General features: G+C 43.4%; 1 protein-coding gene across 1 annotated transcript in view; it reads left to right on the top strand.

Annotated features, from left to right (window-relative positions):
• The window catches only part of MIPEP (mitochondrial intermediate peptidase), a 132,650-nt gene that overhangs the window by 43,955 nt on the left and 63,599 nt on the right, over positions 1-25,096 (top strand). Inside the window, exon 14 of the mRNA XM_079903079.1 lies at positions 1,137-1,246. Coding sequence (XP_079759205.1) covers positions 1,137-1,246 — 110 coding nt within the window. The remainder of the gene's footprint in view (positions 1-1,136; positions 1,247-25,096) is intronic.

Raw genomic sequence — 25,096 nt, 5'->3', positions numbered from 1 at the left:
TGTACATTTCATTTTAAATTGGAAAAAGCTTGTCATTTAGAAAATCTGTGGTCATTTATCGCAGATGGCATCATCTTGTCCTTCCAACTGTGATGCTACCCGATCTTCGTTACATTTTTTTCCATCCTTGACAACAGTTCTCACCAAGGAACAGCTCAGTTGCCTGTCTTTTCTGTTTGTACCATTTTACATTTTGTCCTATATTATGTGGAATTTCAGTCTGTGGCCGTGTATGAATAAGCGTATCTCCTTAGCCAGGAGCACAGACTTAGCAAGTGAATAAGTGAATGAACCGTTGCCTCTTTTTATCCAAAACCAGTTGGAAAACCTCGAGGCATGTTGTAAAGGTATGACCAGGTGCTTTGTATTTCTCCTCTGCTTTCCCCTGCGTAAAGCTGTGGTCCCCCTGCTGACGGGTTGCCGTGTCGGGTGACGCCCCAGGCTTCCCTCCTGCTTATCCTCTCTGAGTCTTAAGCTTGCGATCAGACAGGGTCAGTCAGCCTTCGACCACCTGGGCAAGTGTTGGTCTTCAGTATTTAGTAACTAACTTTGCACACAGTATTTTGGGGGAGGAGGGAGGTGTTTGAAAAGACTGCGGTAGATGGGCCGGACAGAATCATAAAGTGTCACCAAGACTTGCTTACAGGATTTGTTCTTTAAATAATTTTGAGTTTGAAGTGTTGCTTTTCTGTATTGAGGATTGACCTTGTTACCAGAAGCAATCAATAGATAAAGTACTTTTAAAACAAATGAAGGATACGGGCACTTGGTGGAATTCATGAACTAAATTCAATTGCTGTGTTAAGTAAGAATGTTGTAATTTGTGTTTTAGGTATAGCCCAGCATAGCTGAAGACAGTTTTGTTTGTAGAGGGTGTGAGCCGTTGCTTTACAAGGTGTTCTATCCAGCTGTGCAAATATTTTGTTTTACTTCTGATACGTGGGAAAATAAGAGGTTACTACAAACTTTTCTGTAAATACGTGCAATAATTTTATAGAAGTAAAGTATTGACTTAATGAGTTAAAGATTATCATAGTTCATCAGAAGTACAAATAAAAATTTTAAAAGCGTGTTTGTAGTAGGATGAACGTGTTGATGTGATTCAGGCCAGCTTCTTTCTTTCTCCCCCATTTTAGGGACCAGGTGCCCCACTGACTTTGCCGAGGTCCCTTCTATTCTGATGGAGTACTTTGCAAATGATTACCGAGTGGTTCACCAGTTTGCCCGACATTATCAGACGGGGCAGGTAGGGAGCGTTGACTTTCTGTACCGTCCTCTGGGGCACGGGGGTGGCTTTTGTGACCTGCGGGGTAGCGGGAACTCTTACTGCTTTTTCAGAACCTTCTCCGAACCAGAATCCTTCTGCCGTTTCCTGATTCCCTTTCTTCAGCTGTAGCTACAGTCATGTGTGGGCAACAAGTAGCTGCCCTTTATTATATGCCCAGTAACGTCCCGTCTAGTCCTCAGAGCTGCCCCCTGAGGGAGGCGCTGTGTCCTGTTTCCAGAGGGGGAAACAAGCCTCAAAGCCTGTCTCACCTCAAAAAAGCCTTTGCTCTTTCCTCTCCCCTTTATGCTTCTGAATATTCTCTCAGTCCGAATGTGTGTGTTGCTTGGTGAACTGCGCTGCCGTATTTCCCCGACGTGTTTAGGTAGCATCTACGTGATGCCAAGTCTGAAAATTCCTTAATTTTGAGGTTTCGGTTTAAATAGTGCCTTGTAACGTTAAAGGTTTTTAAGTTCTGTGAAGTAGGATTAAGTGAGTGATACTTCACGGTAAGTTAGCGCTAATCTAATTGTCAACATTGTGTGTTTACTGTCTGCGTGTCCCGTGGAAAATGTATTCTTCGCTCAGAATTTCGGTGATATACTGTTACATTAGGTAGTGTTTTTCCGCCTTAAACTGTACCTCCCTGAGTGCCTGTGTACAATTACATTCACCTTTGAATCTTCAACATTTAGAACTGTGCCTAACACAAAAAGCACTAAAATAAATTAACGGAAGGACCGAATGGAACCAGAGAAAGCAGGGCCCAAGCCCACCTGTATTTGTGACTCTCTTTCCGGTTGTATCTCTGGATGCGTAATGTGAGTCGGCGATTTCTATTGTTTGGACTTGACTTTAACCACTACTGTCAACTGTAGAATAATGGATGAGTTCCTGGAGAACTAATCTGAGTTAGTCTCCATCATAATCTGTTTCTGTGGTTAAGAGGACAGAATTGAAATATCTGTGATCCAGTCAGCTACGTGCCCATCAACGTGCGGAGCTGCTCTGGGGATTGTCGCCTTAGCCGACGCCGTAGAAGCACGTAGCCCATCAGGCAGTGGCCTAGTCCTCCCGGCTCCACGCTTCGGGGTCTGGGAAGGGGGAGGATGGCCTGACGCGCTGCTGCTCCCGTAACCGCCCCCTGCCCGTCCTCGGGGGCACGGACGTGCTCGGGCACAGGGCGCAGGCTTGCGGGCAGCCGGCCCTCTGCTGGGGCCTCGGGACGGGCTTCACCAGGAGCTCCTGGAGGAACCAGGTCGTGAAAAAGTATGTCGGGTGGCAACTTGCCGGTGCGCTCGCAGCAGCCCTCATCCGTCTCGTTGCAGGACGTTTACTGAGGACACACCGAGGCCATAGGTGAGTCCTTCCGTCGGGAAATGGGCTCCGTTCTCAGCACCTGAGGAGCAGCCGGGAGTGAGTGTGACAGCATCCCTGCACTCGTGGCCTGGTGTCTCGGGGTGCAGAGCAGGGCTGAGGGCAAGGCGACTCCAGCCGAGGGACAGTCCGCAGGGCTCAGAGATCCCGAGACAGGCAGGACAGCGCGTGTGGCAGGGTCAGCGAGGGGGTGTAGGGGGACGGAGGGGGACGAACGCGGGAGTGTCCTCGTGTTCAGAAACTGCACCCCATCTGTCTCTGCACCCGCCTTGCCCACACCGCGGGAGTCCCGGCCCCTCCGCTCGCCCGCCTGGTGATGAGGGGGATTCTCCTGTGTCCCGGGCTTCCCCTCGGGGCCGAGTTCCTCCTGTGACTCTCCCAGCCCCCCTTCTCATTAACCTCCAGCCGGCAGCCTCCCTGGAGTCCACCTTTGGACCCGAGGGCTCGTCCGTCCTTTGCTGCGGTCAGCGGTGACGAGGGCCAGAGCCAAGGTGCTGGCAGCGGGGCCGGGAGGGGAGCAGCCGTCGGAGGCTTGGCGGGAAGGGCCTGCGGCTGGTCAGATGGCGGGGAGGGTCCGAGAGCATGGAGTCCGGGAGGAGGGCCACATCTGAGGAAGGAGGACGGCTCTCGCCTTGGATGGCCGCTGCACAGTGTTGCTGCCCACGCGGCCGCTCGTGGCGCCGGCCTGAAACCCAGAGTCAAGTGGACACGCGGGCGTGTGGGGCCGAGTGGTGGGGAGGTTAGAAGCGGCCCGTGAGAGGAGCTGCCTGGGGGCCCCGGTCCCCGAGGACGCGCGGAGCGGGGCGCCTGCGAACGGTGGCGAGACCCTGTCGGCGTCGGACCTAAGTGCTGGGCTGAAATGCACCACGATACTGAGGTCAGTTTAAAAATATTGTTGTCTGTTTCCAGAGCAATGAGAAAAGCCAGGAAGGGCTAGAACCACTGCTTGGAGGGTGGCGTAGTGTCCTCAAAAAAAGACAATTCCTGTTTTACTACTGAATTCTTCAGTCAGAAGAAGCATTTTTGAACAAGATCATTTCAAGAAAAGAATATTAAGTCCAAAACCGCACTTCAGACGAGATGAATCGGCAGCGAGCGGCAAGCTGCTGTGGATTAGCTCCATTTCGGACTCAGAGGCACGTCCAGTAGGCCGAAGGGGGTGCAGACACAGCCTCCAAAGCAGGGACCAGTGCTGGGACCCGTGGAGTCTGGAGAGGGCGCCAGAGGCACGGGGCACCTCGAGCCTCGCAGAGGGCTGACTCGCCTCTTCTTGTCGGTGATTAAACACCAACTGGCTGGATGCTTTCACTTTAAGGGCAGTTCTAGCCTAAGGGCAGGAGCTAATTTCCTCAAATCTAACTCTCTGTAAAGAAATAACGTTAAAGAGGAACAGCAGGGTGCGTCTTTCTGCTTCATTTCGTCCTGCTGCACATCAGGGAAGGAATTTTTCCCTGTCACGTGGTCTATTCCAGAGAGCTGTCCGCCTCGGGAGAACGTATCGGTGACTTATTAACACCTAGAAGTATTTTACCTGAACCTGAGCATCCCAGAGCCAGTGGATGCCTTGTGGTCACAGAATTAGAAGTTGCCTCTCAGATGTGCAGGTACCATACGGCTGTCAGGAAGCGAATAGCAGAGGTGCTGCTTCGAGGCTCACACCGTCCTGACGAGCACAGCGTCAAAGCTGAAGCAGAATTAGTTGTAAATCAATCTTAAAATCAGCAGCACAAGTGTAGCAGCTCCCGTGGAAACATCCAGGTTTTTAGACGTGATGAACTTGATGTGAATCAGCGGTCTCAGGGAGTTCCTCCCAAACCTCGGTCGACCTTAGGCTGCGTCGCAGGACCTGTGGGATCTGGGGAACGGGGGTGTTGTCTGTCTTCTCCGTGCTCGTTGGTTCTGGCCTGCAGCCTAACCCTTCCAGTTGCTTCCAGCGGTCCCACACTTCTGGAAGCACAGGCTTTGTCCTCCCTTGAACGTTTTCATACGCAGCTCCTTTTCTAGTCGTGGTAAAATACATATTACGTACAGCGTGCCAGCCTAACCGTGTTTCAGTGACCGTTCAGGGGTGTCAAGTGCATTGCCGTTGCTCTGCTTCCCTCACCACCGCCATCCCCAGAACGCCGTTCATCCTGCGCACCTGGCGCCCTGTCCCCCTTAGACACGAGCGCCTCATTTCCCCTCCCCCAGCCCGTTAGCCAGCACTCTGCTCTGTTTCCCTGAATTGCGCTCTTCTAGGGACCTCATATAAGTGGAATTATACAGTATTTATCCTTGTGGCTGGTTTGTTTCATTTAGCATAATGTTTTTAAGGTTCATCCAGGTGTAGCCTGTGTCAGGATTTCTTCCTAAGGCTGAGTGATTGTCTTTGTGTGGACGGCCCACATTCTGTTCAGCCTTGCGTCCGTCGGTGGACACGTGGGTTGCTTCCACCTTTCAGCTGCCGTTGCTACCAGACTCCGGTTCGGCTGCTCGCTGCTCAGAAAGCGGATACTTAAGAGACAGGTGCCGGCAGGAGCAGGAAGTTTGCTTTATGCAAGCGGCCGGCGCCCTGGGGAGAAGGTGGACTCGTGTCCCGGAACCAGTTCTGAAGATTCCGCTCAACCAGGAAGATTTTTCAAGGGAAAAGGGAAGCGATCTCATGGATCGTCGAGGCCAGGGTTGTCGCTGCCCCTGCTGCGCGCAGCCGTGTGCACTCCTTGTGGTCTCTCCTTAGGTGCTGTCTTGTTCCCAGTCTGCCCGCGAGACTCCTGCACGGGGGGCTACAGACTGTTATGAGAAACAGTGTTGGTCCCGTTCTCTTGAGGCCAGTCCTTAGAATCGTGCTAGCGCGAGATTCAGCACTGCTCAGGAAGGGGCGGCTTGCGTCACGGCTGCAGTCTGGTCACCACGCGGCATAAACTCCTGTGCGGTTGAAAGGGGCGTGACGAGTGACAAAGACGCTTCTCTCACTCCTCCCCTCGGGAAGCTCCAGGGGTTTAGAAGCCCTGTGCCAGGAACCAGGGATGAAGACCGCATGTATATTTCTTCCTGGATCCCAGGAAGAAATATACGCCCTGTCTCCCCTCGCAGGGTCTGCCTCATCCATCCCCTTTGTTCTCGGTCCTCAGTTTCCAGCCCCCTCTCTTCCTGCCTTGTCCCCCCTCCTCGCCAGCACGCCTCTGCCCTCAGCGCACTGCATGCAGCAGGGCTGCCAAGCCCAGGGCGTTGCAGGCTACGGGGACTCTTGTTCCTTGTGGGATGACAGTGACATCGGTGATGCAGAAAGCACCCTGAGAAGAGGCTTCCACATCATGTAAAGTTGGGAACCCCTTCCTCTTAGGAATGTTGTAAGAATATGGTTTTAGACCAGAAAAAGAAGCTGCAGTCTGTCCTAATATTTGAAGGATACCATGAAGAGGAAGAAAATATATCTGCCGTGTCATTCCAGAAAACAGTATTACTGGGAACAGTGGATGGGAATCAAATAAAGCTGATTTCAGCTCAGTAGATTCTTCTCAAAAATGATGGGAAAGGAGATGCCTCTGGAAGTAGTGTGTTTTTGTTTAATGCTGAATGTTGCAAAATCACATTGTAGAATGCACGTCTAGGAGACCAGCACCCAGCTTAGAAAGTAGAGTGTTACCAAATGCTCCTCGCTGGAGGTAAGGGCGGTCTTGAATTCCTATTAAGTTTCTTGATTAAAAATAGCTTTTACACGTAAGTTATTTATTCCTCAGCAACGTAGTGTTTAGTTTTGTATTTGAGTTTTAAAAAAATATGGTATTATACGGTTTCTAACCTTCTGTGCTTTTTATAATCCTGGCGTGCCTAAGATTCATCAGTGTTGCACGTAGATGCAGTATATTTACTTTCAATTCAGCATAATATTCTGTAATTTATGTACTCATTCTTCTGTCATTGAAGTGGGTTCTTCCAGGTTTTTACTAGTTCATCTGTATCTGCTGTGAACATTTTTTTTACTTTTCTCCTCATATTCATGGGCATGATTGGAATTGCTGGGTTTGTAAGGTGTGTGCGTCTTCAAGTTTATGAGGTGATGCCACGTTGTTTTTTTTTAATTGAGATATGTTTGACATATTGTATTAGTTTCAGGTATGTAACTTAATTTGGTATGTGTACATATTGTGAAATGATCACAATAATTTTAGTTAACATCCATCACCTCAAATAGTTACGATTTTTTTCTTATGAAGAGAACTTTTAAGATCTACTCTTTTAGCAGCTTGCAGACACACAATATAGTAGTATTAACTGTGGTCACCATGCTGTACGTGACATCCCCAGACTTTTCCACCTTATAACTGGACATTGGTACATTTTACCCGCCACCTCTGGCAACCACCAGTCTGTTCAGTTTCTTTTTTTTTCCTTAAGATTCCACACATAAATGAGATCACGCGGAGTTTGTCTTCCTCCGACCCACTTCCCTCTCCAGGCTGCCGTCCAGAACGTTCATACTTATGACCCTTTTCGGCCGTGGTTCCCCTCGCACCTCATCCTCATGCTGTCAGAAGTTTTAACTTTGCCAGTTTTGTGGTTGTGAAATGGAATGCCGTGAGGACCTTCACTGCCAGCAGGACTCCCCGAGTACGTCTGGGTTGAACTTCTTTTTATCTTTTCCTTGTTCATCTTTGTTTTCTCTCGCACGCCTGTTTCTCTTCTCATTTTCCTGTGTGCCGTTCACCTTTCTCTATTGATTTCTCAGGTTTCTTGACATGTTGGAATAATAATCCTTTGTCAGCCGTATGTCTGCTCTCAGTTTACAGCTTGTCTTTTCACTTTCTTTATGGTATCTTTTGATGGATTGAACTTCATCTTAATTTTGTTGAATCCAGCAGTCTTTTCGTCCTAGTTAATGCTTTAAATATCCTATCTTTAAAAACCTTTGTTTCCCTAGAAGTCATAAAGAGATTCTTCTGTTTTTTCCTGAAAGTTTTAGTGTCTTTCCCTTATCTTTAGGTCTTTAATCAGGTTGGCACTCCTCTTTGTGTGTGGTGTGAAGGGAAAATGCAGTTTCCCTTCTTCCTGGTGGATGACCAGTTGTCTGAGCGCCACGCACTCTTCGTCCAGTGACCTGGGGGACGGGTGCCCAGTGCCCACCTGTGTGCACTCATCTGCTCTGGGGTCCCTCTCATCCCCTTGTTCTGTCTGACCTGATACCAGTGCCGTGCTGTCTGCATCACTACAGCTTTGTACTAAGTCTTGACATCTTTTTTGTTTGTTTTTCAGAAATTTCTTGTCAACTCTTGGGCCTTTGTCTTTTTTCCTACACGTTTTAGAGTCAGCTTACACATTTTCTTGAAAAAAAAACTATCGTAAGAGTTCGGTTGGGGTTCCATTAAATCTGTAGGTCAGTTTAGGGAGAACTGATATTTGAATATTGAGTCTTCCAGGCCACGATTGTGACACACCTCTCCCTTCCTTAGGTCTTTTAAGAAGCCTTTTAAAGTGTTTTCAAACCTCCTTCCAAAGAGTCTTGCTTAACTTTTATTAGATTTAGTCCTGGATGCCCCACCTTTTTGATAGCTTTATAAATGTATATTTAAAAAAATTATGTTTCTACTTGTTGCTGGTGTTTAAATGTGCAATTTATCCTTTATTGGATATATCTTATTTTTAGCAACTTTGCTAAACTTTCTTATTCATTCTAATAACTTGTCTGTGGAATTTTTAAAGTTTTTTAACCAAACAGTTACTCTTGCTGCAAATAATAAGCTGTATTTTTCCTTTCCGATTCATAGGTCTTTTATGTCTTTATTTTGTCCCCCTCGAGTTACGGGACCCTCCAGTACAGGAGTGACGTGGAATAGAAGTTGTAATATGAGCATCATTTGCCTTTATCCTGATCTTTAAAGGAAATGTTTCTAATGTTTTACCATAAAGCAAGCTGTGTGTTGTCGTAGGTTTAGTGGAGATAACAGGAAAAGGCAATTCCTTCCTATTCCCAGTTAACTAAGGTTTTTTTTTTTTCTTTTTAATCGTTAACAGTTATTGCATTTTATCAGACTTTTCCTGCATCTTTTGAGGTAATTGGGTGGTTCTTTTCTGTTTATCTGGTAATGTCGTGCATGTTGATATTAATGTTAAGCAACCTTTGCGTGCCAGGGTTGAATGACTTTGGTCCTAACTTAATGTTATTTTTTTAATACAGTGCTGGCTTCAGTTTGCTAATATTTTGTGTGTGGAGGACTTCTTGTATCTGTGTTTATGAGAGAGATGCGCTCGTGATTTTCTTGGTCCTCTCACTCTTGCTGGTGTTGGTATTAGTATATCCCATTTCATAAAATGAGTTGCTGAGAGCTCCTTCTTTTCCTTACAAGCACTTTTATGAAATTGTAATAATCGGTTTCTTGAAACTTTGTCAGAATTCAGCCATGAAACCATTCAGGGTCTATCATTTTCTCTGTGGGAAGATTTTTTAAATGACTGATTTCCTTAATAGTCACAGGAGTCTTTGGCCTTCTTTTCTTCTTAAGTAAGCTTTGCTAACTTGTAATTTTCGAGAAATTTAGCCATTTAACCCAAGTTTTCAAGTTTATTGGCATGAAGTTATTTATAGCATTCTTTCATGCTTCAAGTCCTGCCACATCCATGCTTATGTCCTTTTCATCCCTAATATTCTTCTCTCATTTTTTTTTCTCTATTAATCTTGGCAGAAGATAAGTATCAGTAGTATTTACAAGAACTAACGCAGACTTTGTTTATCCTCCCTGTTTTGTTTGTTTTCGTTCATTAGTTTCTGTCTTTATGATTATTCTCTCCCTTCTTCATTTTTCCCCCAGTTTCTTAAGGTGGACACTTAGCTAGTTGAGTTTCAGTTTTATCTAACATGTGCATTTACATTTTAATGCTATAAATTTTAAACTGTGTGATGCAGTGCTGTAGCTGCATGCCATGATTTTAATACAAAATGTTTCTAAGGTTGCTCATTTCCATTGTAATTTCCTCTTTGATAATGAGTTGTTTTGAAGTGTAGTTTACAATTTCTAAACCTTTGTAGAGGAGTTGTATATCTTTTTGTTGTTGATATCTAATTAGTCCGACTGGTATTGATTTTGCATTTTGTTGATATTTATTTTATGGCCTAGTGTGTCATCAGTTTTTGGAAATGTTCTGTTTGTGCTTGCGTACATTGTATATTCTAATTGTTGGGCTTGGGGTTTCAAACCCTTCTGTTAAGTTAGCCTTTTAATTGTGTTGTTGAAATCTTTGATATATGACTCATTTTAAATTGAGAGATGGAAGGCTTCCACTAGGATGCTGGATGTATCATTTTTTCCCCTTAGTTTTGTCTCTTTTTAAAGATTATTAAGACTTTATTTACTTAAAGCAGTTTTAGGTTGGCAGCAAAATCGAGGGGAAAGTGTAGAGATTTCCTGTAAAGCCCCTGCCCAACTCGTGCACAGCCTCCCCTGCCATCAGCGTCCTCACCGGAGGCTGCATCTGGAACAGCTGGTGCATCTCCACTGACATGTCCACAGTTCACATGGGGTTCACCTGTGGGACCGTACGTTCTGTGGGTTTGGGCAAATGTAGAATGACATGTATCCATCATTATGGTGTCATACAGAGTAATTGCAGGGCCCTATAAGTGATTTCATTGCTTTTTGCTCTGTTTTGAGAATATTTTGTTAGGTGCATAAAAGTATAGAGTTGAGCTATTCCTTTCCTCCTCGGGTGTTAGCCTTTTAATCTTCATAATGCTTCTTGTCTTCAAGTTTATTCTTTTTTTTCTGGTAATTTTGTAACCCCCAGCTGCATTACTAATCACCAGAGATATAGTCAATTGACTTTCAAGAGAACCTAAATTTTTTGCATAATTTTGTCCATTAGCCACTACACTGAAATGTTTGTTGTTCTAGTTATCTCTCTCACAAAATACTTATCAAGCAGTAAATAATAGAAATTAACATTTATTATTTCATATGTTTTTTCTTATTTAATCTGTCCAGCAGTGTATGAAGTAGGTACATAGTTATCCACACTTTGTAGAAACTGAAGCTCAGACAGGTTAAGTAATTTTTCAGGGATCACACAGTAGTACTCAAATCAGTATTATAACATTGTGGGTGTTTTCTTTTTCCAGTTTTTCCTAGTTAAAAATCCCTTAATATCGTAGGAAATGGCTTATACTTCTCATACGTCTCACAAACAAAACAGGCCCATTTCCATAGTAAGTGTTATTTTTAGCACAGTTCTAGTGCTTTCATTTTAGAACTGTTGTGTGTTGCGTCATTATAAGATTTAGCTTGTTGCCTTCATTTGTGAGAGTTCGCCCAAGGCTAAAATTGCTTAAGATGTATTTCCAAGGAGACGTACAGCCTTGTAATAAATCTTCTCCTGTCATCCTCCCAGGAGATATGAATAAGGATTGAAGGTAAAAATTATAGTGCAACTAGAACTAGATTCCTTTTGGCAAGTTTAAGTTGTTTTGAAACGTTTCTTATTTTCGGCTTTAATGCTTCTCAGTTATGTCTAGACAAGACCATTGAACCGGAGAGCAGAGACAGGTCTGACCCCAGCCCCACTCCCGGTGCAGGTGGCCTAGATCAGTCACGGAACTTTCTGAGACTTCTCTGCTCTTTTATACAAAACAAAAATTTAAAAGTTAGAACCTAAAAACTAATAGCTCCATACTCACATCAAAAATTCTAGTCAGTCAAATTTAATAATATATGCCAACTGTAAACAAGGCAGGACTGCAGTTTTTTTTAGGAAGAGAATAGAAGTTAGACTGTTACACATTACAGTGTTTCACGCTGAGCCCTGTACGGCGTTCTCTGTGCCGCCCGTCAGGTGAGTCTGTGGTACTACGCAAGCATTTCCAAAGGTTCTTTCATGCCATCTTAGTTCGTAAGAAAACCCTAAACCGCTAAAAGCCCGGTAAGAAGGAAGTGACGCTGTTTGCTCTGGGTTCAGAGCTGAGACTTGGCCTCTTCGGGCCTGGCAGCATTTTCGTCGTATTGATGAGGTGCCATCGGATTACTGACTAACAGCAAAGCGGGCAGCTCGAGACACGCCAAATCCAGTGGTTTCCCCGCCGTAGACATGGGCCGAGGTCGAGGGCTCAGGGTGCTGGGCTCGAGCTGCGAATCGAAGCTGCTGACTCGTGGGCTGGATGGCTTTGGTGCTTGGCCTGCTGCCTCTGAAGCCTTTTCTTGTTCGAGGGGACCGTGTCTCAACAAGTTTGTGTCTTTAGATCCAGCACGTTCCCAGGGGATTTCGGTGGTAGGAAAACAAGGATTTGTACCAGAGGATGTCTTCATTTTGAATATTTGTGCAGCTTCTACCGTAATACATTTTCTAAATGCGCATAAATAAGCCAGCTATTTTATCGCAGTGCCTTGGCTCTGTAAGAATTTGATGCCAAAACTTTTCTTTTTTTAGTGAATGGTGTTTTTTCATTTATTTATTTAGTTTTTTAATTTTTATCTGCACTGGGTCTTTGTTGCTGCCCCCAGGCTTTTCTCTAGTTGCGGCTAGAGGGGGCTACTCTTTGTTGCGGTGTGTGGGCTTCTCATTGCGGTGGCTTCTCTTCTTGCGGAGCACGGGCTCTAGGCATGCGAGCTCAGTAGTTGTGGCTCGTGGGCTCTAGAGCGCAGCCTCGGTAGTTGTGGCGCACGACCTTAGTTGCTCCGCGGCATGTGGGATCTTCCCGGACCAGGGCTCGAACCCGTGTCCCCTGCATTGGCAGGTGGACTCTTAACCACTGCGCCACCAGGGAAGCCTGATGCCAAAACTTTTAACGTGACACTATTTAATGCAGACTGGTGAGTTGTCAAGTGAGCGAAGATTTCTGACAGATTGTGAGGTTTCGTGTGTACAAGTTAAGCACACAGGGAAACATTCAGAGAATTCAAGTAATGCCAAGTTTGCTAACACATTTGCACTTTTGACAGCATTTCAGAAGCCTTACCAAAAATGTGCTTTCTGAATATAATAGGAAATCTATTAGTATTTTAATATTTCTGTTCCCACGTGTGGTCAGCAGACAGTGCATCTGTGTTTACCCCGGGAATACAGTGAACCGCGCCCTTCCCTGGGAGGCGGGGCACAGTCAGGAAGTTCTGGGGAAAGTTCGCTGCACAGGGGCAGCCGTGTGATCTGGCCTCCAGGCCTGAACACTGTGACGAAGGAAGACGGGGCCATTCTCCGTCTCACATGACAGTACCCTGACCTGAAGCCTCCAGGCCCAACCTGTACACATGGTTGCCCTTTGGCAGTGTTTAGAAAGACACCTGAGCTACCCGCAGGGACTTCAGTTTCTTCCAATCAGTCAATACTTTGCACAAGTTGATTGAATAGCTATTACCTCACCAAATTGTCATAGTAATCTTTTGCAGCTTTTTTTTTTTTTTTTTAATTCTTGTCTTACAAATGAGAAAGCAGGATGCCCAGAGCCTCGCCTGCTGTCAGAAAGCAAATGAGCAGCCTCCGAAAATGCCAGCCCGCAGCTTCGGCCGCCGCCTCTGTGCTGCCTTCCTGTGGCCAGTGCCTTCGCTCAGAAGATTAGGACGATTTCATTTTGCTCGCCTTTGGTTTTCAAATCATTGTGACGATTATGTTTTTCTGAGTCAGGGCATCTCAAACTTTAATATGCATGAAATCATCTGGGATCTGGTTGAAATGCAGATTCTAACTCGGTGCGCCTGGAGCGGCCCGAGACGATGTATTTCCAAGAAGCTTCCAGATCACACCGTGACAGCTGACTGCGCCTCAGAGTCTGGTTGGGGCTCCAGAAATTTACATTGGAGACATGGATGCATCAGTGGATTTGGAGGAAGACATTAACTGAATGCTAGAAATAGGAACTCAACACCCAGCAGATCCTTGGGGTCTTTGGTGTTGCCGCTGAGCCTTGGCATTTACTGCTGACAGGCTGCACTGTCATTGTCATTGCCATAGTCACACAAAGCCAGATCTCAATTCTTCAGAACTCAACACAGCACTTTTGTTTTTAAATAAGGAACAAAGATAATTGTGGAAAAATTCATATTGAATTATTAAAATAAATTAGAACAAATTAGGTCACCATAGTTAACTGTTGGCATATTATGTTCTTATTGTAGAAATAATAATTCTGCCGTTTTTCTGTTTCTCACTGGGGGGAAACCTACAATGTCTTTCTACATTTTATAGCTAAAATGCGTCTTTGAAATAGAAATAACCTCCTCTACAGTAATACAATAGGCATAATTAATTGTGAAGATAATTGCCTTTCAGTCATTTAAGTAATTGCTGTCATCTGAATTCCTGCGTAGCTTCACCTGTACCTCTTTCGTGGCATGTAGGGCATTTCCCCATGTGATTAATTTTGACGTACATCCCTTTTCTGGGTCCTGGCAGAAGGATCAGGGGTCCGTTGTAGTGTACCTGGCTGCAGGGTAGGGTGCTGTGCACACAGTGGGTGCTTCATAAAGGGAGGCAGTGGGCCTCCCTGCTCCCTGGCCTGCTGGGCTTCCTCGGTCCCTCCCAGAGAGAGGCAGGGCCGGCTTCAGCCCTGGGCTGTTCATACCTTGTGGGCTGCTACAGAGACAAAAACTGCAGGTGTTTTTTTTTGTTTTGAATTTTATTTTCTTTTCTTTTTAAACAGCTGGTTCTTATTAGTTATCCATTTTATACATATTAGTATATATATGTCAATCCCAGTCTCCCAATTCATCCCACCCCCCCACCCCCCGCCACTTTCCCCCCTTGGTGTCCATACGTTTGTTCTCTACATCTGTGTCTCACCTTCTGCCCTGCAAACCGGTTCATCTGTACCATTTTTGGAGGTTCCACATATATGCGTTAATATACGATATTTGTTTTTCTCTTCTGCCTTACTTCACTCTGTAGGACAGTCTCTAGATCCATCCACTCTCTACAAATGACTCAGTTTCGTTCTGTTTTATGGCTGAGTAATATTCCATTGTATATATGTACCACATCTTCTTTATCCATTCATCTGTTGACGGGCATTTAGGTTGCTTCCATGTCCTGGCTATTGTAAATAGTGCTGTAGTGAACATTGGGGTGCATGTGTCTTTTTGAATTATAGTTTTCTCTGGGTATATGCCCAGTAGTGGGATTGCTGGGTCGTATGGTAGTTCTATTTTTAGTTTTTTAAGGAACTTCCATACTGTTCTCCATGGTGGCTGTATCAATTTACAGTCCCACCAATAGTGCAAGAGGGTTCCCTTTTCTCCACACCCTCTCCAGCATTTGTTGTTTGTAGATTTTCTGATGATGCCCATTCTAACTGGTGTGAGGTGATACCTCATTGTAGTTTTGATTTGTATTTCTCTAATATTTAGTGATGTTGAGCAGCTTTTCATGTGCTTCTTGGCCACCTGTATGTCTTCTTTGGAGAAATGTCTGTTTAGGTCTTCTGTCCATTTTTGGATTGGGTTGTTTGTTTTTTTAATACTGAGCTACATGAGCTGTTTATATATTTTGGAGATGAATCCTTTGTCCGTTCATTTGTTTGCAAATATTTTCTCCCATTCTGAGGGTTGTCATTTAATCTTGTTTGTAGTTTCCTTTGCTTTGCAAAAGCTTTGAAGTTTCATTAGGTCCCATTTGTTTATTTTTGTTTTTATTTCCATTCCTCTAAGAGGTGGATCAAAAAAGATCTTGCTGTGATTTATGTCAAGGAGTGTTCTGCTTATGTTTTCCTCTTAGAGTTTTATAGTGTCCAGTCTTACATTTAGGTCTCTAATCCATTTTGAGTTTATTTTTGTGTATGGTGTTAGGGAGTGTTCTAATTTCATTCTTTCACATGTAGCTGTCCAGTTTTCCCAGCACCACTTATTGAAGAGACTGTCTTTTCTCCATTGTATATCCTTGCCTCCTTTGTCATAGATTAGTTGGCCATAGGTGTGTGGGTTTATCTCTGGGCTTTCTATCCTGTTCCATTGATCTATATTTCTGTTTTTGTGCCAGTTGATTACTGTAGCTTTGTAGTATAGTCTGAAGTCAGGGAGTCTGATTCCTCCAGCTCCGTTTTTTTCCCTCAAGACCGTTTTGGCTATTTGGGGTCTTTTGTGTCTCCTTACAAATTTTAAGACTTTTTGTTCTAGTTCTGTAAAAAATGCCATTGGTAATTTGATAGGGATTGCATTGAATCTGTAGATTGCTTTGGGTACTATAGTCATTTTCACAGTATTGAGATTCTTCCAGTCCAAGAACATGGTATATTTCTCCATCTGTTTGTGTCATCTTTAATTTCTTTCATCAGTGTCTTATACTTTTCTGCATACAGATCTTTTGTCTCCCTAGGTAGGTTTATTCCTAGGTGTTTTATTCTTTTTGCTGCCGTGGTAAATGGGAGTGTTTCCTTAATTTCTCTTTCAGATTTTTCATCATTAGTGTATAGGAATGCAAGAGATTTCTATGCCTTAATTTTGTATCCTGCAACTTTACCAAATTCATTGATTAGCTCTAAGTGGTTTTCTGGTGGCATCTTTAGGATTCTCTATGTATAGTATCATGTCATCTGCAAACAGTGACAGTTTTACTTCTTTTCCAAGTTTTACTTCTTCTTTTGTATTCCTATTATTTCTTTTTCTTCTCTGATTGCTGTGGCTAGGACTTCCAAAACTTTGTTGAATAATAGTGGCGAGAGTGGCCGACATCCTTGTCTTGTTCCTGATCTTAGACGAAATGCTTTCAGTTTTTCACCATTGAGAATGATGTTTGCTGTGGCTTTGTCGTATATGGCCTTTATTATGTTGAGGTAGGTTCCCTCTATGCACATTTTCTGGAGAGTTTTTATCATAAATGGGTGTTGAATTTTGTCAAAAGCTTTTTCTGCATCTATTGAGATGATCATATGGTTTTTATTCAATTTGTTAATACAGTGTATCACATTGATTGATTTGCGTATATTGAAGAATCCTTGCATCCCTGGGATAAATCCCACTTGATCATGGTGTATGATCCTTTTAATGTGTTGTTGGATCCTGTTAGTATTTTGTTGAGGATTTTTGCATCTATATTCATGAGCGATCTTGGTCTGTTATTTTCTTTTTTTGTAGTACCTTTCTCTGGTTTTGGTATCTGGTTTTGGGAGTGTTCCTTCCTCTGCAATTTTTTGGAAGAGTTTGAGAAGGATGGGTGTTAGCTCATCTCTAAATGTTTGCTAGAATTCACCTGTAAAGCCATCTGGTCCTGGACTTTTGTTTGTTGGAAGATTTTTAATCACAGTTTCCATTTCATTACTTGTGATTTGTCTGTTCATATTTTCTATTTCTTCCTGGTTCAGTCTTGGAAGTTTATACCTTTCTAAGAATTTGTCCGTTTCTTCCAGGTTGTCCATTTTATTGGCAATGTTGCTTGTAGTAGTCTCTTAGGATGCTTTGTATTTCTGCAGTGTCTGTTGTAACTTCTCCTTTTTCATTTCTAATTCTATTGATTTGAGTCCTCTCCCTGTTTTTCTTGATGAGCCTGGCTAATGGTTTATCAATTTTGTTTATCTTCTCAAACAACCAGCTTTTAGTTTTATTGATCTTTGCTATTGTTTTCTTCGTTTTTATTTCATTTATTTCTGCTCTGATCTTTATGATTTCTTTCCTTCTACTAACTTTGGGTTTTGTTTGTTCTTCTTTCTCTGGTTCCTTTAGGTGTAAGGTTAGATTGTTTATTTGAGATTTTTCTGTTTCTTGAGGTACAATTGTATTGCTGTAAACTTCCCTCTTAGAACTGCTTTTGCTGCATCCCATAGGTTTTGGATTGTCGTGTTTTCATTGTCATTTTCTCTAGGTATTTTTTGATTTCCTCTTTCATTTTTTCAGTGATCTCTTGGTTATTTAGTAATGTATTGTTTAGCCTCCATGTGTTTGTGTTTTTAATGTTTTTTTCCCTGTAATTGATTTCTAATCTCATAGTGTTGTGGTCAGAAAAGATGCTTGATATAATTTCAGTTTTCTTAAATTTACTGAGGCTTGATTTGTGATCCAAGATGTGATCTTTCCTGGAGAATGTTCCATGCGCACTTGAGAAGAAAGTATACTCTGCTGTTTTGGGATGGAATGGCCTATAAATATCAGTTAAATCTGTCTGGTCCATTGTGTCATTTAAAGCTTGTGTTTCCTTATTAATTTTCTGTCTGGATGATCTGTCCATTGGTGTAAGTGAGGTGTTAAAGTCCCCTACTATGACTGTGTTACTGTCGATTTCCTCTTTTAGAGCTGTTAGCAGTTGCCTTATGTATTGAGGGGCTCCTGTGTTGGGTGCATATGTATTTATAATTGTTACATCTTCTTCTTGGATTGATCCCTTGATCATTATGTTGTGTCCTTCCTTGTCTCTTGTAACATTCTTTATTTTAAAGTCTGTTTTATCTGATATGAGTATTGCTCCTCCAGCTTTCTTTTAATTTCCATTTGCATGAAATATCTTTTTCCATCCCCTCGCTTTCAGTCTGTAAGTGTCCCTAGGTCTGAAGTGGGTCTCTTGTAGACAGCATATATATGGGTCTTGTTTTTGTATCCATTCAGCCAGTGTATGTCTTTTGGTTGGAGCATTTAATCCATTCACATATAAGGTAATTATCGATATGTATGTTCCTATGACCATTTTCTTAATTGTTTTGGGTTTGATTTTGTTGGTCCTTTTCTTCTCTTGTGTTTCCCACTTAGAAGTTCCTTTAGCATTTGTTGTAAAGCTGGTTTGGGGGTGCTGAATTCTCTTAGCTTTTGCTTGTCTGTAAAGTTTTCGATTTCTCCATCGAATCTGAATGAAATCCTTGCTGGGTAGAGTAATCTCTGTTGTAGGTTCTTCCCTTTCATCACTTTAAGTGTGTCATGCCACTCCCTTCTGGCTTGTAGAGTTTCTGCTGAGAAATCAGCTGTTAACCTTATGGGAGTTCCCTTGTATGTTATTTGTCATTTTTCCCTTGCTGCTTTCAATAATTTTTCTTTGTCTTTAATTTTTGCCAGTTTGATTACTATGTGTCTTGGCATGTTTCTCCTTGGGTTTATCCTGCCTGGGACTCTCTGTGCTTCCTGGACTTGGGTGGCTATTTCCTTTCCCACGTTAGGGAAGTTTTCGACTGTAATCTCTTCAGATATTTTCTCGGGTCCTTTCTCTCTCTCTTCTCCTTCTGGGACCCCTATAATGTGAATGTTGTTGTGTTTGGTGTTGTCCCAGAGGTCTCTTAGGCTGTCTTCCTTTCTTTTCATTCTTTTTTCTTTATTCTGTTCCACAGCAGTGAATTCCAGCATTCTGTCTTCTGGGTCACTTATCCGTTCTTCTGCCTCAGTTATTCTCCTATTGATTCCTTCTAGTGTATTTTTCATTTCAGTTACTGGATTGTTCATGTCTGTTTGTTTGTTCTTTAATCCTTCTAGGTCTTTGTTAAACATTTCTTGCATCTTCTCGATCTTTGCCTCCATTCTTTTTCCGAGGTCTTGGGTCGTCTTCACTATCATTATTCTGAATTCTTCTGGAAGGTTTCCTATCTCCACTTCATTTAGCTGTTTTTCTGGGGTTTTATCTTGTTCCTTCATCTGGTACATAGCCCTCTACCTTTTCGTCTTGTCTGTCTTTCTGTGAATGTGGTTTTTGTTCCATAGGCTGCAGGACTGTAGTTCTTCTTCTGCTGTCTGCCCTCTGGTGGATGAGCTATCTAAGAGCCTTGTGCAAGTTTCCTGATGGGAGGGACTGGTGTTGGGTAGAGCTGGGTGTCGCTCAGGTGGGCTGGGCTCAGTAAAACTTCAAGTAGCTTGTCTGCTGATGGGTGGGGCTGGGTTCCCTCCCTGTTGGTTGTTTGGCCTGAGGCGACCCAGCACTGGAGGCTACAGGCTCTTTGGTGGGGCTAATGGCGGACTCTGGTAGGGCTCACGCCAAGGAGTACTTCCCACAACTTCTGCTGCCAGTGTCCTTGTCCTACGGTGAGGCACAGCCACCTCGTGCCTCTGCAGGAGACCCTCCAACCCTAGCAGGTAGGTCTGGTTCAGTCTCCTATGGGGTCACTGCTCCTTCCCCTGGGTCCTGATGTGCGCACTGCTTTGTGTGTGCCCTCCAAGAGTGGAACCTCTGTTTCCCCCAGTCCTGTCGAAGTTCTGCAGTCAAATCCCACTAGCCTTCAAAGTCTGATTCTCTAGGAATTCCTTCTCCCGTTGCTGGACCCCCAGCTTGGGAAGCCTGACGCGGGGCTCAGAACCTTCACTCCAGTGTGTGGACTTCTATGGTCTAAGTGTTCTCCAGTGTGTGAGGCACCCACCCAGCAGTTATGGGATTTGATTTTACTGGGATTGTGCCCCTCCTGCCGTCTCGCTGTGGCTTCTCCTTTGTCTCCTCCTCCTGTTGATGAATGTTCAGCAGTGAGTTGTGTCCTCCTGTTGATGAATGTTCAGCAGTGAGTTGTGATTCCGGTGCTCTTGCAAAAGGGAGTGAGGGCACGTCCTTCTTCTCCGCCATCTTGAACCAATCCTCCTGCAGGTGTTTGAATAAAAGAAACTCAGGCAAGGGTGTAAATTATCTGAAGTACGAAGTTCATTCAGTCAGTGTTATTTTGAAGTAAATTTGCAGTAATGCTCTCCAACACCATTGAAAAGGGGGTTTAGACTGTTTCAGAAAATTGTTTCTGAACAGCTCTGCACTGAGTTTGTAAGGGTTGCGAATTGCTGAGCGTGGTTGAGGGTATAACTCGAAGTACTTTTGTATTGAAATGAAGTGGCTCAGTGAGAGCAGCACTGATAGCAGGAGACCCTCGAAACAGAGCACAGTGGAAATCTGCCTGTCTTTACTGTGGAAAAGGAGCCTGGGAAGAGAAGACTGTGGGGCTTGGGGCTGGCCGTGGACGTTGTCAGCGTGGCCTGGTTGTCAGGGGCTGGCAGTGTATGGGGCTCAGGCCCCAGCCACAGGCTGTTTGGAGCAAAGAGGTCCACGTTTGTGCAAGGCAGGCACTGCCGTCAAATGTGTTTGTGTCAAACTGGTGAAAACTTTCAGTCCTCAGACTTTCTGGAGTGTGGAATTCCAGTGGAAGGATCTAGTCCTGTAGTCAGAGCAGTTTGAATGAGGGCCATCACTGAGTTCCGCTCTGTCCATGGCCCAGCTGTGAAAGTTGAATGAAACTTTAAGTTTTATGTGCCTCACCCCAATTCTGACCTCATTGTATTTTCACCTCCACTTCCCCGTCTCTAACTTCCTCATCTATTCATGGTATTCTAATTACATATTAAATACCTGTACTTAGTATCAATAGTCACTGAAAATTTTATCATCACTGCTAATCCAGTTTTGGGGGGAACTTGTTGGAGTAGTAATAAAACAGATTTTGCAAAGGGTCATTACTTTTATCCTCAAGTGGTAGTGTGCAGTGTTGAATTTTGAGGGGTACAGAAATAAGTTGAAAATAAATCTATAAAACTGAAGTCACACAGCTACCACATACGTAACAGACTCCACCGTATACAGCAGGATCAGAATCGTAAGTCTTCTGAGGGCAGGAGATGGTGTTTCGTCTTTCTTCTTCCCGTGGTGCCTGGAATGGCACCTTGTGCTGAGAACGTGTTGCGTGAAGGGTGTTGTGTTGTCAGCGTGTGTTGAGATAATGTGTTTGTGCATTTTGCCACTTCATTCCCTCTGGAAGCGTGTGAATGTCAGTGACGGCATAGCTCACCTTCACACACTGTTGACTGCCTGCTATCTTCTAAATGTATGGCGCAGAAAACTCGCAAATGAACTTCAAATGAGTAAAGATCGCATGTGTAAACAGCATTGTAATTAGTACAGTTTGGTTCTTTTGGGTGGCCTAAAGGAGGTGATGCGTTAAATCTCTGTCCTTTTATTCCTGAGCCTGTAGGAACTGAAATAAAGAAAGATGTCCTTTTTTCCATCAATAGTAATTTTTAAGTTAACAAAGTCTCCTAGAATGTAAACCCCTTGAGAACTGGAATTTTCATCTGTTTTGTTCACTGCTGTATCACCATAATGGGCAATCAGTAAATGTTTGCTGAGTGAATTACCACTCAGCAGCACACAACCCTGGCTCCCACTCAAGGACAAAGAAACCATTAGAGTCAGACTCAGGGACTTGAAAATAACTAGTAACTGAGATAATTTTAAAGTAACTCTTGGATGGGGATTTAAATAACTGTGTTAAAGGATATCATGGATAAGGTGGACAATATGTATGAACAGATGGAGAAGAGAGATGGAAACTATGAGAAACAGTCAGGTGGAAATGCAGGAAATAAAGCCTTGGTATCATATTTGAGGAATTCCTTTGAGGGGATCATCCATACACGTGACACAGCTGAGGAAAGCGTGAACTTAAAGATAACGTCAATAGAAATTGTCCTAACAGAAATACAAGGGCAGGGGGAATGTTAGGGGAAGGGGAGGCAACATAGAGCACGCAAGGAACTTTGGGACAATATCAGACAGTGTAACATACATGTAGTTGGAGTTCCACAAATGAGAAGAGAGAAATAAGGCATGAGAAATAGGCAAAGGGGTAATGGTTGAGAATTTGCCAAAAATGATGAAAATCAAGCCAGCAATCCAAGACGCTTAGAGAAGCCCATGCAGTATAACTGCAAACAGTATACACCTAGGCACATGGTAGTCAGACTGCTGGAGACCAAAGCCAAAGAGAAACCATGCAGGAAGCCAGAGAAAAGAAGACACATTTCCAACAGAGGAACAAAGACGGAGCTTATAGAGGAACAAAGACGGAGATTATAGAGGAACGCTCCTCAGAGACAGAGTCTGAACTGCAAGATCCGTAGCATGAGATATATTTGATTAAAATATCATCAGAAGGAACATTTCCTCATTAGCACCAATCTTCTCTAAATATGAACCGGACCGTGCAGATGAGGGACTGACTCACTGTTTGATAGCTAGTTCTGCTTAAAGTGAGAGAAAATGTTTTCAAAACGTGAGTTAAGGACCAAGTTCTGTGGCAGATGTTGAAATAGGGAAGATATACTAGTAACACAGTGAAACGAGATTTCATTGTTCTTCTAAAAGCCTTAAGATGATCGCAGTGGAGCAAGTGTCCTTTGCTAAAGCTGGGTAATTTGAGGAGACATGTATTTCGTTAAGCATACTTGACTGTTTTATAAATGAAAAGAAATATAAACAAGAAGCAAAGTACATTTTCTTATTAAGAATTTGTTAGGTGCTACAGAGAGAGAACTGTTTAGCTATAATTCCTGTCTCCTAAGAATTTATAAATCTGAAACAGACCATATTTAGAGAATAGGTAGGTAGAACAGTAAAATGTAAATAAAGTGGTCAAAGTCAATGGTTATTGTGTCATATAGAGCAGCTATAATCGTGAGCAATACTGGCTACCAGTTAGTCAGCATCTGCTCTGTTAAACCTGACATAATACACTTTTAAAATACATTATCTTGTTCAATTGTTATCTAATTCTCTGAAACCGTAACATGGACGTTTTACAAGTGAGGAAAACGTGGCTTAGAGAATCCAGTGATTGGTTCTTCGCTGTGATTGGTTACTCTGAAGGTTGTTCTTGATCGGTAGCATCCTCTGTATGCTTTCCACTCTGATGAACACGGCAGCACCCAGATCTGCAGGGGAGCAGACAGCTTCACGTCATGGCTGGGGTAGGAGACTCAGTGATCATAGAAGGGGTGTTTCCTACTTTGGAAATCATGAAGATCGTCGTAGAAGCTGATAAAACACACAGCTGATTATATGGTGAAAGAGTCATTATCATTTCTACTGCCTTGGACTTCGTTAAATTTTCATTTTAACATAATGAAAAAATACTGTTGGAGGGTCAGGTGTTTTCAAGCGCTTTCTTTTCTATGTGGTTGCTCATTGCCTGCTGGCTTGGATGTACTCATTCTGTCTTTCTTCAATATATTGATACTAGAAGTGAGCCCGTACTTTGACTTCAGGAGCCAGTACTGTGAAACATCTGTGCTCCTCGGTGGACACATCCACCTTTGGAATAACAGCAAAGATTGAATTATTGGTGTCAGTGTTGGTTGCCATGACTCTGGTTGGTAAAGTGATATTCACAGAAGAAAATCTTGACCAGGAAACATTGTTTCTAACTTGAAGTTTGAGGTTTAACTTCTAAATATTGTATATTAAAAAAAATTGTATATAGGGGGTTCCCCGGCGGCCCAGTGGCTAGGATACGGCGCTTTCACTGCCATGGACCCAGGTTCAATCCTTGGTCAGGGAACTAAGATCCCGCAAGCGTGTGGTGCAGCCAGAAAAAAATTGTATAGAACTTAAGGTCAGTGTGGATGTTATTTAAATTTTGTTCTACTTTATCTTTGTTATTGTTTTTTAATTTTGAAGAAGGCAGTACTTTCTAAGGGAGTAAATATATAACTCCCTTCCGTGAGCTGAAGTACATTAATTCCAGTTGACTAACAACCCAACTAGATTAAAAAAAAAAAAAAAGAACATCCATTTTCCTGTTTACACCACACATAATATAAATGTATTACTTAATTTGTGATTTGATGGGTTAATAATTCTTTCCTCTGAACTGTTCTATTAGGACAGTATTTACCTTCTACTTAGATGTTTCCTTACATTTTTGGTAAACATTCTTTGTATTCACTACTCTATGTACAGTGGGCCTTGAATACATAGTTTGGGGAGGTTTTTTTGTACTTTTTATTTTGAAATAATTGTAGACTCATAGCAAGTTGCAAAAAGTAATCCAGGAGTCCCATGTAACCTTCATTTCCCCCAACATTTTATAGAACTATGTAGCACATGTGGGTTTTCTGAATACGTAATTGTTCTTTTTCCTTTTTGGCCGTGCCACTCGGCTTTGTGGGATCTTAATTCCCCGACCAGGGATCAAACCCAGGCCCCAGGCAGTGGGAGTGTGGAGTTCCAATCACTGGACCATCAGGGAATTCCCTTGAATATGTAATATTTTTTGTCTTTTTTTTTTTTTTTTTTTAAATGTATTTATTTATTTTTGGCTGCGTTGGGTCTTCGTTGCTGCACGCAGGCTTTCTCTACTTGGGGTGAGCGGGGCTACTCTTCGTTGTGGTGCGCGGGCTTCTTATTGCGGTGGCTTCTCTTGTTGCGGAGCACGGGCTCTAGGCGCACGGGCTTCAGTAGTTGGGGCACACGGGCTCAGTAGTTGGGGCTCACAGGCTCTAGAGAGCAGGCTCAGTAGTTGTGGTGCACGAGCTTAGTTGCTCTGAGGCATGTGGGATCTTCCCAGACCTGGGCTGGAACCCGTGTCTCTTGCATTGGCAGGCGGATTCTTAACCTCTGTGCCACCAGGGAAGTCGTGATATGTAATTTTTGATAAACTGTTTTCAGTTGTCTTTCTGTGCTCTTTTTCGTTGCGTCTTTTGTTTTATTGTAAACCTGAGCAGGAAAGAATTAAGCCTCCTTAAATTTGTCCCTTTGTTTGCCCTTTTGCTAGATGGGTTTGCATCTTGGGAGACACTGGCCTCAAAGTGAACTACTTACAGATGAAAGGGGTCTGTTGGGTTTGGTTCTTAGACC

This window comes from Stenella coeruleoalba (assembly GCF_951394435.1).
Source record: "Stenella coeruleoalba genome assembly, chromosome: 18".
Classification (NCBI taxonomy): Eukaryota; Metazoa; Chordata; class Mammalia; order Artiodactyla; family Delphinidae; genus Stenella; species Stenella coeruleoalba.
This window is presented reverse-complemented; position numbering and strand designations above follow the sequence as displayed.